This window comes from Pongo abelii, chromosome 4, assembly GCF_028885655.2.
Source record: "Pongo abelii isolate AG06213 chromosome 4, NHGRI_mPonAbe1-v2.0_pri, whole genome shotgun sequence".
Lineage (NCBI taxonomy): Eukaryota > Metazoa > Chordata > Mammalia > Primates > Hominidae > Pongo > Pongo abelii.
The window spans coordinates 94,962,789-94,983,334 of record NC_071989.2 but is presented as its reverse complement, the minus strand read 5'-3'; the positions used below and the strand labels follow the sequence as shown (position 1 = coordinate 94,983,334).

Genomic DNA, 20,546 nt, shown 5'->3' with positions numbered 1-20,546 from the left:
AAAAAGACGGCAAAAAAAAGAATAAAAATAAGCACAAATAGGCTGAGCATGGTGGCTCATGCCTGTCATCCCAGCACTTTGGGAGGCTAAGGCGGGTGGAACACTTGAGGTCAGGCATTTGAGACCAGCCTGGCCAACATGGTAAAACCCCGTCTCTACTGAAAAATATATATATATATATAAATTAGCTGGGCATGGTGGCGCATGTCTGTAATCCCAGCTAGCTGGGTGGCTGAGGCACAAGAAATGCTTGAACCTGGGAGGTGGAAGTTGCAGTGAGCCGAGATTGCACCACTGCACTCTAGCCTGGGTAACAGACCAAGACTCTGTCTCAAAAGAAAGCAGAAATGTTAATATATTTTTAATTCATAGAAACTCATACAAGCTTTCTGAATATTGGCAGCTATGTATTATAATATGCTAGCTTGATTATGTTCCATACTAACAAACAGCACTTATAATTCTTGTACTTATCAATTAAGTTCTTTTATAAAAGAAATGTATTCATAGCTGCTTTCTCTGATTATGGACAAGATCCAAATTTATAAAATATTTAGAATCTAGAATTGAGAAGAAAAGAACAAAACTTACCACCTCTTCTACTAGGTCTTCAACAATAAGGCCTTGTTCATCTGTTCTTAAATTTGTAACCCACATCCATCCATCTTCTAATTCATTATGAACAATGAACATATCTCCTTTTAAGAAACTGAAAATAGAAATTTTAAAGTTGTTAAATTTAAAAATTTTAAATACAGAGATTAGAATAGTCATATACCACAAAATAGGATAGGGATAGTATTATATTGAAAAATGCAAGGAATTAGAGTCAAACACCCTAAATTTGTATCCTATTTCTGGCATTATCTACATGTCGATTCCTGAAAATAATAAATAATCTGAATTTTAATTACCTCATGAGTAAAATGGGTTTGATAATAGTATCCACACTAACTATATCACTGAATTATTGTTAGATTCAAATTACAACTTCTGTTAACAGAAACTGATTATACATATATTGAAGGTTTTGGGGTGTAACTACAAGAAAACTGAATTGAAAAACTTATGTTTCAATGTTATTACTCTTTCAGATGCAGGGTAGATATAAAATCAAAACACAAAATAAATATAATTAACACATTATACATACATAAGATATAGAGTTACTTCAGAAAATGTTTATTTTAGATAAGCATGATGCAGATGCTTATGTCAGTTAACATTTTTCTTATAAAAAAACTAGGGCTTGTTTAATTCACCCAGATACCCATCATCCAATGGGTACAGCATTCTTTCTCTGAAAGTGGTAGGTACCAAGGGATATATTATGAGAAAGGAATGTATGTTTTTTTCTGTTACCAATTTAAGAGTACAGAGATGCATATACGACTTAGTTTCCTTTTACTGAAACCTAGATGTTTTCAACCTCCACACAATTACGGAAACAACAAGTTTCTGATGTATTTCATCAATATAAAACCATTAGTAATTCTTGAATTTGTGCTTTCAGGCTTAAAAGAATGTGTCTGAACACAAAGTTTCCAGATTTGTTGGATGGTACCATTAACCCTGTATCTATAACTGTATTTGTCTTTTTTTCAGCAATTTTCCTTTCAGTCTTAATATTCACAAACCAAAATCTATTAAGTAAATTTAAGTAAATCTCTTCTCCTATACTTGAAAGCTTTAACTGCTTTCTCTATGCTATCTCAAGCTTCATCGTATCTTGGACAATGTTTCAGACAACAGAACTTGTATTATACAACATTTAATTCAATATTTGAATAATCATAGAATATTGTATTCTATCTTGATTCTACAATCCCTCTTAATCATGGCCAATATTTCACTAGCTGAATGGCAGCAGACATTACCACTTAACCAATTAAACTATTCCTTTCTAGAACTACCTAAATAAGCACATTAAAGAAAATCATTATGAGTAAAAGGAGGGTGCACGTGAACTGGTAAATTTCATTTCTTAGTTAAAAGTAGTCATAAGAGATATTTCTAATTTCAAGTTTCATTGTTGTTGCTATACCAACTTTTCATGGTGCAAAAACCAAAAAAATGTTTTAAATAAGCTTGTTAGTAGTAATACAATCTAATCATAACTCATTCTGTATTATTTTGTGTTATCCCCCCTAAAACAGGCTAAAGTGCTTTATTAAATCATTAATTTTTAAGGTATTTTTATTTTAAAATTCACAGGTATGCATAAACTTTTTAAAAGACTCATATATCCAAATTTATATCATCAAAGTATTATTTAAATTCCCATCTTCCTAGATCAGCTATTTTGTTTTTTCTTTTTGGTCTCCCAGGACCTCTTTACACTCTTAAAGATGACATCCTAAATGGCTTTTATTTATATGGATATCTACTGATATTTACCATATTCAAATTTAAAACAAATGTTTTAAAATATTCACTAATTCCTTTAAAAATAGTTCATCAAAAATATGAAAAAGATACTTTTACAAATTTAGTGAGAATATCACTATTTTATAATTTTGCAAATCTCTTAATGCCTGGCTTAACTGAAAACTGCTGAAGTCCCATATCTGCTTCTGCATTAAATTTGCTGCTATATGATTTTTTTGCTTAAAGCATATGAAGAAAATCTGGCTTCACCTAAGAATGTAGTTGTGAAAAGGATAAGTATTTTAATAGCCTTTTCAGATAATTATAGATATTCTATGAAATTACACCAAAAACTCAACGAGTGGTACTTTCTTGAAGGTTAGTTGTAATATGGAATCTGAAACTATTTATCAGTGAACTTTCTTTATGCATTCCAATAACATCTATTGGTCTATCTTGCACTTTAAATGAATATTTTACCCATGCATAATTTTGTAACAACATGCATTGACCTTTTAGAAAATATTAGTTCACTGAGCTATCTATATCTTCTAGTTGTTAACACATTATACACTATCAAAACCTCTCATTCTTGGCCAGCCACGATGGCTCATGCCTGCAATCCCAGCACTTTGGGAGGCGAAGGCGGGCAGATCACCCGAGGTCAGTAGTTCAAGACTACCCTGGCCAACATGGTGAAACCCCATCTCTACCAAAAATATCAAAATTAGCCAGGCGTGGTGGCAGACGCCCATAGTTCCAGCTACCCAGGGGGCTGAGGCAGGAGAATCGCTTGAACCCAGGTGGCGGAGGTTGCAGTGACCCAAGATGGCACCATTGCACTCCAGCCTGGGTGACAAGAGCAAAACTGTCACACACACACAAAAAAAACAACTCATTCTTTATTATCACCACCTATCTCATCAGAAAAGTCATTATTTCAGAAGCTGTCAAACTCTTGATGGCCAATACAGAATGTCTAAAATTCAAATTTTTACTCGAAACTCAAATTTTGTCATTGGCAACAAACACTAAGTTTTCTCCCTTGAAATAATAGACTCACTTTGTTCTTCTTCAAAAAATGTCAAACATTCTCTCAAGTGAAAATGGTGTGCACAAAAGTAACAGCTAAGCCAGGTGCAGTGGCTCAAGCCTATAATTCCAGCACTTTGGGAGGCCAAGGCGGGCAGATCACTTGAGGTCAGGAGTTCGAGACTGGCCTGGCCAACATGGCAAAACCCCATCTCTAATAAATTACAAAAATTAGCTGGACTTGGTGACACACGCCTGTAATTCCAGCTGCTCAGAAGACTGAGGCATAGAATCCCTTGAACCCAGGAGGTAGTGACTGCAGTGAGGCAAGATCGTGCCACTGCACTCCAGCCTGGGTAACAGAGCAAGACTCTGTCTCAAAAAAAAAAAGAAAAAGGAACAAACTAGTTCAGCTCTCAACTCACTGCTTTTCCTCATGACACTGATAAGTGTTTTATACATACTTCCCATTTCATCATACAGATTAAAGTTGTGTGGTCACAGGTTGAAATTTAATAAATATTTTTTACTCCCTCATCAACAACACTCTTAAATGAAACTGTCTTTAACTCCAAGTGTGTAACAGTGAAGAATACAGTACACTTTTGTGCCACAGCCTTGATTTCTATTAAGGCACCGGCAGTTTTACCATCCATTGCTTTTGTACCATCATTGTAAAATTTACAGTGAAAAAGGCAAGTTGTGTCTTAATATGTTATGAAAATAATCTGATCTCATGGACTGTGATGGCTAATTTTATGTGTCAACTTGGCAGGGCCGTAGGGTTCCCAGATTAAACACTATATTTCTGGGTTTCTCTGTGAGGGTGTTTCTGGATGAGATTAGCATTTGAATCAGAGGACAGTATCCTGCCATCCCCAATGTGAGTGGGAATCATCCAATTCACTGAGGGTCTAAACAGAACAAAAAATGGAGGAGGAAGAAATTCTTCCCTTTTTGCTGCCTTACTGGTTGAGCTGGGACATCTCATCTCATCTTCTCCTGCCCTCAGACTATGATTTACACCATAGGCTCCCCTGGTTCTCAGGTCTTCAGATGTAGATTGAATTATACCACTGGCTTTCTTGGGTTTTCAGATTGCAGACAGCCGATTGTGGGTCTTTACTGTCTCCATCTATCATTGTGTAAACCAATTCTCCATAAAAAATCTCCTCTAGAGAACACTGACTAATACATGAACCTTCTAAATGGATCTCAAAGATCCCCATAGTTACATGAAACACACTTTGAGAACTGCTGTCCTAAATGATCCCACTAAAAATTTTTAAAAATTACCTAAATTCATAAATTTGTAATTCATCACTGTTCTTCCTTAATATATGCATTTTTTCCTTTGTCATTTATAGGCCTTTCCAGTTTACATTACAAATAAAAATGTGTCAATAAGAATTAAATGAGAGAATTAATGGTAAGAAACAAAGTTTCCACTAGAAAATTAAATAGCTTATAGAAAGACATAGATAATTTGATTATCAAATTATATAATTATATAGAAATAAAACCACAAACTAACATGTTACATAGTTCTATAACATTCCTAAGGTTTAAAATTAGTCACCCATTACATAAAGTAGAAGCTTATCCTTTATAGCTGTGGCATAAATGTCACATGGTAACAAAAATTTACATAGGATATAGATTGAAACAGAACTCTCCTTACTTTGTGAGAGACAGTGGAATAAAACCTAATTATTTCTCCTATCATATTCACTGAGGCCACCCTGATCCAAAACCACAGTCTGAACAAATAAGCCAACCCAGAGGTACAAGACCAACAGACCCAATATCAAAAGCTCTTTCACCTTGCTGTATGCCATTTCTTCAAATTTCAAAAGCTTCCTAGTCCAAGAGTAATAAATCTTCGAAGTCTAGCTCTTTCAAATGCCTATACATGAGAACAGATTATAAAATACCTTATTTCATCAGTGTCTGGTACTTTTGTGTAAGGTAGAATAGCTCGTACACGCCTTCTATCTTCTACTGGCTAGAAACCATAAAAAAAAAGATTTAAAAAGATAGTCTTTTTATCTTAAAGTCAAAAGAGGTATATCCACATATATACCATGGGATCATTCAAATAAATTTTTACTTGGACTATAAATACTCAGTGCCCAGAAAGGCTTTTTTGTTGTTCTTGTTTTTATGGAAATTATATTTTAAATACAAGCAGTATGCTTTTATAAGGTAATATGAATGATCATTTCATTTTAAATATACTACATGAAACACATTAACCTTTCATTGATGATACACAAGGCATTTCAGAATCTTGCAGCAAAGTCAGGGTTAGTACTATGAAATCAGTAATTTGTTCTCATACATTCAGAAATATTTGTTAGACTATCACCATACAGAATTTTCTTTTAATCTGGTTACTTAAATACAAAATTATTGAAAAATATTTTTTTTTTTCAAAGAAGTTGTCCATTTTGTTCTGACATTATAACCCGAATTAAAATTTAATACAACAAATACTTCTTGAATTATAATAAACATAAGAAACTGAGCAATAGCTAAAACCATTATTGTACTGAAAAAATAAAGTTTTGAAAGACATTTTATTCATTTTACTTGCCTCTGGTGGTGCAACTGGGTAAAGTAATTTTTCTCCTTTAAGCAAACAAGAAACATGACTGTAATAACCTATTAGGTCTGACAGTGAAGAAAAACGTCTTCCACCAATGTAGTAATCTCCACACATAGCAATAATCCTATTTGAACAGGAAAAAATACAGTATAAAAAAATCTTTACAGCCAATTTTAAAGATTAAGTTTTATAAAGAAATTATAAATCCATAACTTCCATACTCTTTTCCTTGTAACTATATCCTTATACTAAAATACCACTTATTAGTATCTTCATCACAGCAAATTATTTGGGGCTATTTCTCTTACATATATATACATGCATTTGATGTGAAATACGTATCAGGCTTATAAACCTCAATTACAGAATTCCATCAAATATTTGAAAACTCACCCTCAGACACCTCTTCTCACTTTCCATATTTAAGGCTGAATTAACAATTTTAGTAAGTTTTCTCTGGCTAAAAGGAGCTCACGGATCTCTTGAAATATTTACACAAAGTACAGTAATAATTTCACATACTACATGTGGTATCATGGTACTACTGAACCTTATTTTAAAATCTAAAAACCAAGGGTACACAAACATTTTATCATTTAACACTACATGCATTAGATGATTTTTTTCAATTTCTTCTATAAAAATTAAATAGAATACAATATGGGTAAATATGTTTATATATACAGAATATTTGTACTTGAAAATTTATATGCCTGTTTCACTGAAGTGCATGTCTGCAAAGAGTTTTAGAATAGTGAAACTAAAATAAAGGACACAAAATTTGAGTTTTAAACAGGGTTTCCTACACTTTTTGTTATTCTGCAGTCTAAAAGTATACAATTCCTTTATTTTAGCCTTACCACTCAAAGTTTATTTGTAATTCTTTATACTTTAAAAGCTATAAATATATTTGAGGATCAGCACAGTAATGCCCAACAATATTGTTTTTAAACAAAAAATGTAAACATTCAAAAGAATCTCTCTAAATCACTGATTAAATCATTTGACTGAAAACAAGCTTCCTTCTCTATTATTTGTTACTGAGTCATTCACCTTTATTATACAGGTATATTTATGAATATTATATCAAAATAGCTACATCATTTGGCTTCATAATAGGAATAAAGACTTACCTAAAATGGTTGACAACATTCATCTGGCTAAGAAATGAAAGTACAAAGGACCCTGGCCTCCGATCACTCTCTCTTATAAGATAACTGCCAGACTTCCCTGCCTGCCTGAGGCGTTCTTCTGCTATCGTTCTGTCAAGTTTTCCGTGATACCACCTAGGGGAAAAAGAGAGAAGATATTACAATATAAATAGCAAGTGTAAAATTTCTATTGATACTTGAAAAACATACTACTAGAGGTTTTAAATGCCTACATGTAACTTAAAACATTTACATTTTACTCTGAACCAGTTATTCCAATTTTAACTCAATTTAACCTGAGTCTCTCAAAAAATACTCATTTACTTGGTCTTTAATTTGTTCTAACAGCTCAGTCCTAGTCATCTCATATATAAACCTCTTCCATTTCTACCCATCTCCCTACTTCCAGGATTGCCTGCTATTCAAAATATAAACACTACTGCAACCAAATCCTTACTTAGAAAAATAAAAGATAGACAAATGGAAATAATTAATTTACTACCTCGATCTTATACTGAGGAACCATGACTTCACAAGGCACATGGAACCTATGAGAATATAAAATGTTTTATTCCATTTAGTGTTTGTGCTCTGCGACAGGAAAACAGAATTACACTGTCTAAAGGATGCTATTTTAATTTCCTGTTTGAACGTGAAGCTGATTAATCCCTTTGGCTCTAAGATAACCTACTCCATGACTATACATTTTACATTTGCACTCAACTTTCCAAATTTATGTAACAAACATGTGGGGGAATAAATAGCACCTTTGTCCCTTCACCCTTCTTGCTCTCTGTTTAACTGTATTCTACCTACATACTATCAAATGATCTACTTAAGAAACTGGCTGTAACTCTAGCATACCAAGTATGCCTATAAAAGCCTCATGGACTGATATAAACAGAAACATGCTTAGAAATATACTAGAGGCATCATACAAGCATGGTAACAAATCTCCAAAGTAACTGCTATAAAATATTTTTACATTTGATAGTTTAGCCAAACTCATCCTTAGATACTTACAGCCTAATTTGAAACATTCAGAGAAAAACAATAAACATTCATATTACATTGATATATTCAATTATGTAACATAATACAGTACTTCAGCTTTACCAAAGTTTATTTGTAATCTTATATTTGTAATAATATATGTATTTTATATAATATATAAGCCAATGATAAAAGCATTATGTTACTATGACTATTTTTGTAAGCTTGTTGTAATAAAAGCTCATTATTTTTGATTCCTTAATTTTTAAAAATAAAACAAAAACACAGAAACTTAAAACTTATGGAAAGAATTACTTTTAGTTTTCTTCTAAAACCAACCTATTTATTTAGAGCCCTATGCATAAGGCTGAAAATAATGAACTTATTTATAGCGTTCCATTACAACTTAACAAACAAAATATAATTGTAACCTGTTAGTATTAGAGGAAGAAGGGAAAGAACGATCAATACTGCGTTCCTCTAAAATCCTAATCTTAGTTCAGCCATTATCTTTGAGACAAACGACAAGTAAATTTAACTTTCAAGAGCTCAGGGACTTTTTAAATCTGAAATGGAAAGTTTACACCAGAGATCATAAACGAATCCTGAGGAACTATAATTTAATGACATAAAATTTTGAAATTTCAGGCTATGAGTTTATTTAGTTGTGAAAATATATGGGATATCCTTAGGTTATCCTTAGAATATGAAACTAGTGCATTCCTCATTACTTAAAGCAGTAGAACTATCCCAGAGAGCAGATTTATATACCCAACAAAGATAAAATTATGGACAATTTTAAGAAAATCTCTATTTTTGTATACTTGTTATTTGTTAATTATCTGTTACGTCTTAGGTAGTAGTGTCAAGATGAAAAAGGTTTTTATTTAATCTCCTTCATCTTTTGAACTTACCATGAAATGATATACAGAGATACATGAGGCATTACACAATTACTACTTTATAAGAAATATCCAACTTACGATTTTAAGTGATATATATGTTTATTTGTGGTTTTTAGTTGTTTTTGTTTTGTTTTGTTTTAAGACGGGAGTCTCACTCTGTCACCCAGGCTGGAGTGCACTGGTACGATCTCAGCTCATTGCAACCCCCCACCTCCCAGGCTCAACCCCTCAACCCATCTTCCCACCACAGCCTCCCAAGTAGGTGAGACTGCAGACACATGCTACCACATCCAGCTTTTTTTTTTTTTTTTTTGGAGAGACAGAGTTTTGCCATGTCACCCAGGCTGGTCTCAAATTCCTGGACTCAAGTGATCTGCTCACCTCAGCCTTCCAAAGTGCTAGGATTACAGGTATGAGCCACCACACCGAGTTGATTTTTTACATCTATGTACTTTCTAAGATCTGAGCATTAAAATGGATAAGTCAGTTCAGGAGAAAGACATTAATCTAAATAAGTAACTATTTCCTACATGTTAGCAATTTCCTTTCATGTCGAAAGGTCATAAGCTTCAAACACATAAAGCAAAACATGTCAATTCTTGATTATGACTATAAACTGCAATTAAATTATCCAGCCATCAGCTTGTAAACATTTATGTAGTGGATTTGATCCTTAAATGTTTTATAAATAAATCACAACAAATCCAATGTTATAAGATTTGATTCAGACACCTTACAGATTTCTAGAACCTAAGTAAAATACTATATAACCTTTAAACACCAGTCCTTGGGTTTACTCAAAAACAGTATTTCTCAACCTTTTTTTAACCCACAATCTTTTATATAAATATGAAAATTTTACCCTACTGAGAGATTCAGAGTCCCTAAGGTGGCTGTCCTGCATAGAGAATCATATATTCTAATTAGCCCCAGTAGCCAAGAAAATGCTGTCTACCTTAACTTTCTGAAGTCTGTAATTCTTTTTATTTCAGGTGGGATATGGCTTTACAAAACATACTCTCAATAACAAAGATATAACATTTCCCAAGAGTGAACACTTTGGGAGAGGTTATTTGTCTAAAATACTCAATTTTTAAAAATGCTACACTTTCTGCCTCTAGAAATAGTCACAGCAATAGAATTACTAAGAAATACAAGAAAACATATTTAATCAACCCCACTATTACTCTTAAGTCTTCACAGTCAAAGCCTTATTATATCTCTTTAAAAGTAGATTTGCTGGTGACCATTTTCAAATAAGTTTTAAAAAAAATTCAGCTGGAATCTAGAATACCTCAAAGAAACATAAGCATAAGAGTCATACTGGTGGTATGAGAATACTCTGAGTATAACATGAGATTACTAAATAATAGCTCATCACCAAAGTTAAAGTTTATAAATCTGCTCACATTTGTGGCAATTATAACACAGCATATACCTGGCACATAGCAATAATAAGTTTTAAAAGTATTTGTCCAATGAAAGAAGTGTTGACTCATAAAACAATGTTGAAAAATACTTTATAAGTCATCGAGTTGAACCATCATGCCAACGTAAAAAACAAAACAAAAACCTCTTTTTTAACGTCCACATAGGAAGTTCTCTCCCTTTTTTTTTTTTTTTTTTTTTTGGAAACAGAGTCTTGCTCTGTTAGCCAGGTTGGGGTGCAGTGCCATGCTCTTATGGCTCACTGCAACCTCCGCCTCCTGGGTTCAAGTGATTCTCCTGTCTCTGCCTCCCAAGTAGCTGGGATTACAGGTGTATGCCACCACATCTGGCTAATTTTTGTATTTTTAGTAGAGACGGGGTTTCACCATGTTGGCCAGGCTGGTCCCGAGCTCCTGACCTCAGGTGATCTGCCTGCCTCGGCCTCCCAAAGTGCTGAGATTACAGGTGTGAGCCACTGCACCCAGCCAAAAATTCTGACATGTGAAAAGAATGTGAAAACAGTTTAGGCTGATAGAACTCAAAGAAGGATGATTATGCTGACACTCCCTGAGCTTGTTCAAAAGAGACAATGCATACTAACAGAAGACCAAGACTTAACAGAAACACAAGAAACCTCCAATCTATGGCGATGCCACCCTAAAGATACCAAACCTCGTCAGAAACTGTCTCCACAGTTATGGCCAAGTCTTTACATTTTCTATGTTGTTACCATCACTTGTAAATTAGGGAAATTAATTTCTATCTCAACCTCAGAATAAAATTAATGACTTGTCCTAAATTCCTTTAAAGAAAAATACAAAAATGAAAAATACTACATAGGCTTTATAGTAGAACGGTTAAAAGACTCTAGAGTCACTGTCTTTGAATCCCAGCTCTGCCACCTAGCTGCACAAATGTAGGCAGATTACTTTATCTCTGAGCCTCAGTTTCCTCATCTATAAAAGGAATATAATAGTGTCTACCTCAGAGAATGTTGGCTTAATATTATTATTAAATGAGCTAACACATATAAAGTTGCTTAGAAGAATATCTAATGAGTACCAAGAATCCAGTAAATATTAGCTTAATTAATATCAAACCAGTATCACAGGGGAGTAGAGGATACTCAAAGGATATGTGACTGATTAATAAACTTCTTCAAAAAAACTAACAAATTTTATTACTGTTGCATAATGGGTGATCAATCTGTGAATCATCTTAGTCTCAATTACCTATTTTCCAGTCTTGTTTACTTTCCATCTAATTTGGGGAAAAGAACAAGAGAAACCAATCTTTTTTTCTACTAAGGCATTAATTTTAGGAGAAAATGTTCTCAAAACTTTTTGAAGATTATAGAGTATTCAAATTAATTGGGGCTGCAAGTGCCATACTATTAATAAACTAGAAATTCTATTTCACCTGGCAATTCTAGATGGAAATCCCCAAAGAGCCCCCATTCTTTTCCCAATGTGTGTATATTTTGGGTGTTGGGGGGCAATATAAAGGATACTATGTACTTGAGATACTATGACTTAAAACTGCTTAATATAACACGTTAATAATAAAGCATTTAATGTTCTCCTATTTTAAAAGTAAATTTCCCTCTCTCCTCTTCTTTGCCTCTCTAAGGAAGATGGGGAAAAGGAACAGCAGGAGGAAATTCAAGAAGTACATATGTGTCTTCCCAGCTAGCTTTGTAAATTTTTGTTGAGAAATCTTACAGGTAGATATGGAGTCCCTTAATTTCATATTTTTAGAAATACAATACAATATCATACATCTAAGATGAAACTGCATGTTAAAAAGGGAACAATTTTTAAAAAGTCACAGAAATCACTCTATTTTAAATTTGGAATCACATGAACATTTTTTATAAATGTGTGCTGTGGCCAGGCGCAGTGGCTCACACCTTTATAGACCAGCAATTTGGGAGGCTGAGGAGGGGACTGCTTGAACCCAGGAGTTCATGACCAACTTGGGCAATATGGCAAAACACCACCTCTACAAAAAATACAAAAATTAGCCAGGCATGGTGGCACATGCCTATGATCCCAGCTACTCGAGAGGCTGAGATGGGAGGATAGCTTGAGCCCGGGAAGTCAAGGCTGCAGTGAGACAAGATCGTGCCACTGCACTCCAGACTGGGTAACAGAGAGAGACCCTGTCACAGGGGAAATAAAAAAGGGGGTGGGGGGCTGCTGCATATTGCTGGAACACATTTGAAGGGCCTTAGAGGGGCCTTTGTGTTTTATAATCTCACTTGATCAGAGAAAAATACGGAAATTTGTGCAATGAGAAAATATCCTAGTGTGAATACAGAAAGGCATTTCATTGAAACTATACAATTATTTACAACTAACTTGACAATCCCAAATGAAAACTGTCTACTACACAACAGAAAACCATTAAAACAGTGCTAACATCAATAGACTTCCTTTTATAAAAAGAAAACTAAATTGAAGTTACCAGCAGATCACTTTTACTTTCCACTTTGTTTTTCCTTTTCCACTTTGTTTTTCCTTTTGGTTATATTACTGACAGGCACCAAAGTAGCTACAGAGAAACATACATGCAGAAATCCAATTGCCAAGAAATGTTTTGCATCTGAATCACTTGGGACTCTGTGTGCCTGATCATACTACAAACTTCTGAAGTTATTCTACAAGTCTCAAAATGCTAATCAGACTTTGTTACACATGCTTGTGTCTTCTAAAACTAAATTGGTGATTTTAAGTTGGTATGCATTTGCTAAAACATAAAAATCTTCTTAAGCTCCCATATTTGTTTGTAACAAATACATTCTTACTGTCTGTGATATGGTTTGGCTGTGTCTCTACCCAAATCTCATCTTGAATTGTAGTTTCCATAATCCCCACATGTTGTGGGTGGGACCCGGTGGGAAGTAACTGAATTATGGGGGCAGTTACCCCCATGCTGCTGTTATTGTGATAGTGAGTTCTCACGAGATCTAATGGTTTTATAAGGGGCTTTTCCCCCTTTTGCTCAGTACTTCTCCTTGATGACACCATGTGAAGAAGGACATGTTTGCTTCCCCTTCCGCCATGATTGTAAGTTTCCTGAGGCCTCCCCAGCCCTGTGGAACTATGAGTCAATTAAGCCTCTTTCCTTTATAAATGACCCCATCTCGGGTTTGTCTTTGTTAGCATCATGAGAATGGACTAATACAGTCTGCTAAAGGTTAAAAAAAAAAAAAAAATTAAAAAAGCAACTGATTTCTTAAAGTGAAGAGGAAAGTAAAGAAAATTTATCTCATACTAAGTGACTTTACTTGGCCTTTTTTTTCAAATCACTATGATAGAGACTAAAATTGGGTCACTGGTAAATTCACTTGAACAACCACTAGGCTAAGCAAAACAGGTGTAGTACCCCTTAGACCAACTACACATCACTTAAACTTGAGGAAGGGGAGAAGAGAGCGTGTTTATGTTAGCTATTCTTGGGTATATTTGCATATATCCAGATAACTAGAGTGTGTATGTATGTGTGTGTGCATATGCGTGCATGTGTGTATGCATTTATCTCAGATCAAGTTAGTTCAAAGTAAGGGCAGAAATGCTGTTTCCTTTTTCAACAGGTAACATATTTACAGAATCCAAGAGATTTTAGTTTTGAGAGAGCATTTCTAAAGAAACAGCACTATCATACATTCTGTCCACCCAAAATTCACTAAAAGACTAATATACAAAAGGTGAAAATACAAAAGTTTACACTGAAATGCACTCAACCATGATTGTGAAGTTTTTACTAACCTTTAACTCCCATCACCCTAGTAAACAGATAACAAAGGGAAGAAAAAAAACCACACCTCTCCAAGAAATGTTATGCACTAATCAAATGTTGAAAGAGAGGAGGAAAAGGGAGGGAAGGCTAGCACAATACCTACTAGCAGGAGGCTAGTATCAGTTCCTACAGCACATTTTCCATTTCTTGTATCTGTGTTCTTTAAATCCTCAAAACAGCATCAATTCTTATAGTTGGGTTTTTCTTAGAACTTCAACAATTATAGTATCATACCATTCAGCACATGAAGATAAGAAATCACTATGTCTGAAGGTTAAAAGTAAACTTTAGTCTAACATTGTCTCTTATTTAGTTCATCTCCAACAAACTATATGCCAAGCATTGTGCTACATGGTAGAATATAACAGTAAATACGACAGAACACCATGACAAGAAAGTTTAGGATCTAGTAGAGAAGACAGACAAATCAAGCAACTGTAATCTGGTATAGTAAGTAGGAAGATACACAAGGATACAAAAAAATACCTGTCTCAGTCTTAGAATTTTAGCATACATTTCCTGAAAGAACTGATGGCTAAACTGAGACCTAAAAGATGAATGACAACTGATTTGGAAAAAGTGAGGGACTGAGAAGGAAAGTGAGAAAAATAACAGGCAATGGGAAAAAGCACAGGCAAAAAAAAAAAAAAAAAGAATTGACTTACCAAAAGATATATAGCCATAACAATACCCTAAACATTCTTTACAATATACTTTACAAATCTAATTCCCACCAAATAAAATAGAAAGAATATAAGCTTATATGCAGACGTGTTACCTTACTTGCTGAATACAGACATACTACCTTACTTATGGAATTTCTTTCAGTTCCTCAAACTGAAATATGCCTCAAAGAACATTTTAGAAGTTCAAAATATTCTCAGATCTGTCCTTTCATCTGGTATCAGCAATAATCCTATGAGCACAGGGCAGGGGAATAGGCATTATCCACTCTATCCCTCAAAAGTTCTCCACAATATGCCCATTTTTCTACTATACATAGGCTTATATCCCAAACAAGTTACAATTATTCATTCAACAAAGATTTTTTTTAAGCTCTTATTATGCGTTAGGCAATGTTTTAAGGCATTAGTTTTCTCCCTCTGTGCTTTCTCAAAGTGTTTCTCCTATTTAACTTTTTTTAAAAAATAAGGGTGAAATATTACACAATTTACTCAAAAGTCATCCTAAAACTAAGGCATTTTCTACATGCCTTTTCCTCAGAATTTTCCATTTCTGTATTTATTCACAGTCATGGAAATATCAGTTATCCAACAGCTCAAATTATAACCTCTATGAGAGTGATCCCCAAATTTCCCTCTCTAAATCTAACTTCCTTCCTAAACGCCAGGCTTAAATTAACAAAGCCCTCCCAAGAATCTTCAACTTAAGGTGACTATATCAACATCTTAAAAAACTGGCAAATTTCTCCACAAACACACAGACACAGACACACACACACTCTCACACTTCTCTTCCTCTTTATTAATAACACCAGCATCCTTCCTAGTGTCCAGACCTGGAATTTCAAAAGCAACTTTGATTCCTTCTTGTGGTGTTATTTATGTATGTGGTTGTGTTTATATATCTATATTTTTAAAAATAGGTTTTCATCCACAGTTCCTGGCTTATAACTCCCATAAGCCCTTTGTGTTAGTCTGTCTTGAGACTGGGTAATTGGTAAAGAAAAGTGGTTTATTGTGGCTCATGGTTCTGCAGGACTATAGAGGAAGCATGGTGCTGGAATCTGCTTTCAGTGAGGCCTCAGGAAGCTTTTACTCATGGCAGAAGGCAAAGGGAGAGCTAGCGCATCACATGACCAGAGAGAGCAAGAGAAGGGGGGAGGAGCCAGGCTCCTTTAAACCAGTAGTCCCCTACCTCTGGCACCAGGGACTGACTGATTTAGTGGAAGACAATTTTTCCACAGACGAGGGGTCAGGGGAGATGATTTCAGAATGAAACTGTTTCAGCTCAGATCATCAACCATTATTTTCATAAGGAGCACACAACCTATATCCCTCACATGAGGAGTTCACAATAGGGTTTGCGCTCCTGTGAAAATCTAATGCTGCTGCTGATCTAAGTTCTGCTGATCAGAAGGTGGAGCTCAGGTAGTAATGCTCACTTGCCTGTGGCTCACACCTCCTGCTGTGTGGCCCAGCTCCAAACAGGCCATAGACAGGTACCGGTCCATGGAGTAGGGGTTGAGGACCCCTGCTTTAAACAACCAGCTCTCACCTGAACTCATTACCACAGGGGAGGGTAGCAACCCATTCATGAGGGATCCACCTTTATGATCCAAACACCCACCAGACCCCACTTCCAACAATGGAGGTCTCATTAAATACGAGATTTGGAGGGGACACACATTCAAGCTATATCACCCTTGTTATAGACTTTTATTACAATGTTTGGTGTGTTAGGCCTCAGGAAACAATATCCCTGACCTTTTCCTGTCCTCCTTTCATCTGCACCAAGGCAGGACTCTAATTTTCCTCCACTTTTCTCACTGTGGGTCATAATGCCTTCATTTCAGAGAGGGTCCTATGGGGGGCCTTCCCATTGGGGAAAGTGCTGATGTCATGAAAATTCCATAAAAAACCAAAAGGACTGGCTTCACAGCTGAACATGTGAAGGTGGGCAAGAAGGTGAGCAAGAACTCATCCACTTGCTGGGAGAGTGGCATACCCTAACTCCACGGAAACAGAGGCTCCTACATTTGGGACCCTTCCAGACCTTGCCCTATGGCATCCAGACCTTGCCATATGGCTGTTTACTTGTATCCTTTAACATATCCTTCATAATAAACCAGTAAACATGTTTCCCTGAGTTCTGTGAGTACCTCTAGCAAATTAATCCAACCCAAAGAGGGGGTTGTGGAAACCCCAACTCGAAGCCATCTGGTAGAAGTTCCAGAGATCCAGACTTACAACCAGTGGGAAGGAGGGCCCAGACCCCAAGACTGAGCCCTCAGCCGTTGGGATCTGACACTATCTCTAGGTAGTGCCAGAAATGAATTGAAGGCCATTTAGCTGGTGTTCACTGTAGAACAGATTGCTTATTTGGCAGGGAGAAATACCGTGCATTTGGACACAGAAGTCCTCTGTGTTGATTGTTGTGGTGTAAGGGCAGAAGAAAAACAATTTGAGAGTTTTTCCTAAACACTTCTTATCTTCCTAGCCATAAAACTACTGCCAACTTGTATACTGCACCTCCAGTATCATCAAAATTATTCTCCAGTTTTCCATTCCTTCATTCATTACTACCCTCTCCATATCATACTGTTCCAACCCTTCCTACAACTAGGGAAAGATTTATCTCCCTAATAGGCTCTTTCTTCCTAAACCACAGGCTTAATCATTTCACTCTAATAGCTCAGAAGTGTACAAATTGCTATTCAATAACAAATAAAGCACAAACTATTCACCAAGGCATTCAAAAGCCACCATGAAAGGCTCCAGCCTCTCTTCTAGCCAAATCAGACTATGTTTAACTCTACAAATACTACCTTGTTTCACCATGTCTTTTCACAATGCAGTCATCATCCGATTTCTGCTTGTCAAAACACTACGTTGAGTTACAGGGAAAAGTATACTTGCATAAAGCCATTTTTAATCCCCTTTAACTGAATACATTACCTCCCTCTGATATGGTTGCTCTGTATCCCTACCCAAATCTCATGTTGAACTGTCACTCCCAGTGTTGGGGGAGGGACCTAGTGGTAGGTGATTGAATCATGAAGGCAAATTTCCCCTTGCTGTTCTCATGATAGTAAATTCCCACAAGCTCTGATGGTTTAAAAGTGTGTGGTACTTCCCCCCTTTACTCTCTCTCTCTCCTGTCACCATGTGAAGACATTCTTGCTTCCCCTTTGCCTTCTGCCATGATTGCAAGTCTTCTGAGCCCTCTCCAGCCATGACTCCTGTACAGCCTACAGAACTGAGTCAATTAAACCTTTCCTTCATAAATTACCTAGTCTCAGTTCTTTGTAGCAGTATGAGAACAAAGTAATACAGAAAACTGGTACCAGAGAAGTGTGGCACTGCTATAAAGATACCTCAAAATGTGGAAGCAACTTTTGAACTGGGTGATAGGCAGAGGCTGGAACAGTTTGGAGGGATCAGAAGAAGACAGGAAGATGTGGGAAAGTTTCAGACTTCCTAGAGACTTGCTCAATAATTGTAACCAAAATGCTGATAGTGATATGGACAGTGAAATCCAGGCTGATGTGGTCTCAGACGGAGATGAGGAACTTATTGGGAACCAGAGTAATGGTCACTCTTGCTATGATTTAGCAGAGACTGGCAGCATTGTACCCCTGCCCTAGAGATGTGTGGAACTTTGAACTTGAGAGATGATTTAGGGTATCTGGCAGAAGAAATTTCTAAGCAGCAAAGCATTCAAGATGTGACCTGGTTTTTTTCTAAAAGTATATGCTCATATGTACGAAGAAAGAGATGGTGTGAAATTGGAACTTATGTTTAAAAGGGAAGCAGAACATAAAAGTTTGGAAATTTTGGAGCCTCACCATGCTATAGAAAAGACAAACCCATTTTGGGGGGAGAAATTCAAGCCAGTGGCAGAAATTTACATAAATAACAAGAAGCCAAATGCTAATAGCCAAGACAATGGGGAAAATGTCTCCCAGGGCATGTCAGAGATCTTCATGGCTGCCCCTCCAGTACAGGCCTGGAGGTCTGAGAGGGAAAAATGGTTTCATGGGCCAGTCCCAGAGCCCTGCTGCTAAGTACATCCTTGGGACTTGGTGCCCTGCATCCCAGCCACTCCAGCTCCAGCTGTGGCTGTGGCTAAAAGGGGCCAATGTACAACTCGGGCCATGGCTTCAGAGGGTGCAAGCCACAGCCTTGTTGGATTCCACATGGTGTTGGGTCTGTGGGTGCACAAAAGGCAAGAGAAGAGGTTTGGGAGCCTCCACCTTGATTTCAGAGGATGTATGGAAATGCCTGGATGTCCAGGCAGGACTCCGCTACAGAGACAGAGTCCTCATGGAGAACCTCTACAAGGGCAGTGCAGAGGGGGAAATGTGGGATTGGAACCCTCACAAAGAGTGCCCACTAGGGCACTGCCTAATGGAGCTGCAGGAAGAGGGCCATCATCCTCCAGACCCCACAAGGGTAGATCCACTGACAGCTTGCACTGTGTGACTGCAAAAGTCACAGGCACTCAATGCCAGCCCATTAAAGCAGCTGTGGGGGCTGTATCCTGCAGAGCCATGGGGCAGAGCTGCCAAAGGCCTTAGGAGGCCACCCTTGCATCAGTGTGCCCTGGATGTGAGACATGGAATCAAAGGATATGGGAGCTTGAAGATTTCATGACTTCCCTGCTGGGTTTCAGACTTGCATGGGGCCTGTAGCCCATTTGTTTTGGCTATTTCTCCCATTTGCAACAGGAACATTTACCCAATGCCTGTACTCTCATTGTACCTTGGAAGAAACTAACTTGTTTTTTTATTTTACAGGCTCATAGGTGGAAGGGACTTGACTTGTCTCAGATAAGACTTTGGACTTTTCAGTTAATGCTGGAATTAGTTAAGACTTCGGGGGACTGTTGGGAAGGCATGATTGTGTCTTGACATGTGAGAATAATATGAGATTTGGGAGAGGCTGGGGAGAATGATACGGTTTGGCTCTGTGCCCCTACCCAAATCTCATGTTGAATTGTAATTCCCAGTGTTGGGGAGGGGACCTGGTAGGAGGTGATTGGATCATGGGAGCAAATTTCCCCTTGCTGCTCTCGTGATAGTGAGTTCTCACAAGATCTGATGATTTAAAAGTGTGTGGCACATTCCCCTTCACATGCTGTCTCTCCTGTCACTATGTGAAGATGTGCTTGCTTCCCCTTTGCCTTCTACCACGACTGTAAGATTCATGAGGCCTCCCCAGCCATGCTTCCTGTACAGCCTGCAGAATTGTGAGTCAATTAAACATCGCTTCTTTATAAACTACCCAGTCTCAGGTAGTTATTTATAGCAGTGTGAAGACAAACTAATACACCCTCCTTTACGATCCTCTGCATTTAGATATCAATCTTCCTCTATCTTATTGTACTTTTTTACATGTTCCCCTATACTTGCCATAAACTCCTCCTCTAACAGGCCAAATTTTGCTGATTTTTATATCCCCTATAGCTTCTTAGTACAGTGCTTTGCATACAGTAGGGAATCCACAAATATTTGTGGGGGTTATAATAGAAACTCAGGTAGAACTGTTCTCTGGATTTCTATATGATATATGAAAGCAC

General features: G+C 36.6%; 1 protein-coding gene across 4 annotated transcripts in view; it reads right to left on the bottom strand.

Moving 5' to 3' along the window:
- RASA1 (RAS p21 protein activator 1) overlaps positions 1-20,546 on the bottom strand; it is a 121,671-nt gene that overhangs the window by 53,716 nt on the left and 47,409 nt on the right. For 2 of the 4 annotated variants that reach the window (XM_054555038.1, XM_054555039.1), the window contains exons 2-5: positions 7,141-7,293; positions 5,992-6,131; positions 5,334-5,400; positions 592-709 (exon numbers count right to left, since the gene is read on the bottom strand). In XM_054555038.1, the coding sequence (XP_054411013.1) occupies positions 592-709; positions 5,334-5,400; positions 5,992-6,131; positions 7,141-7,293 (478 nt within the window). 4 annotated transcript variants of the gene reach the window in all.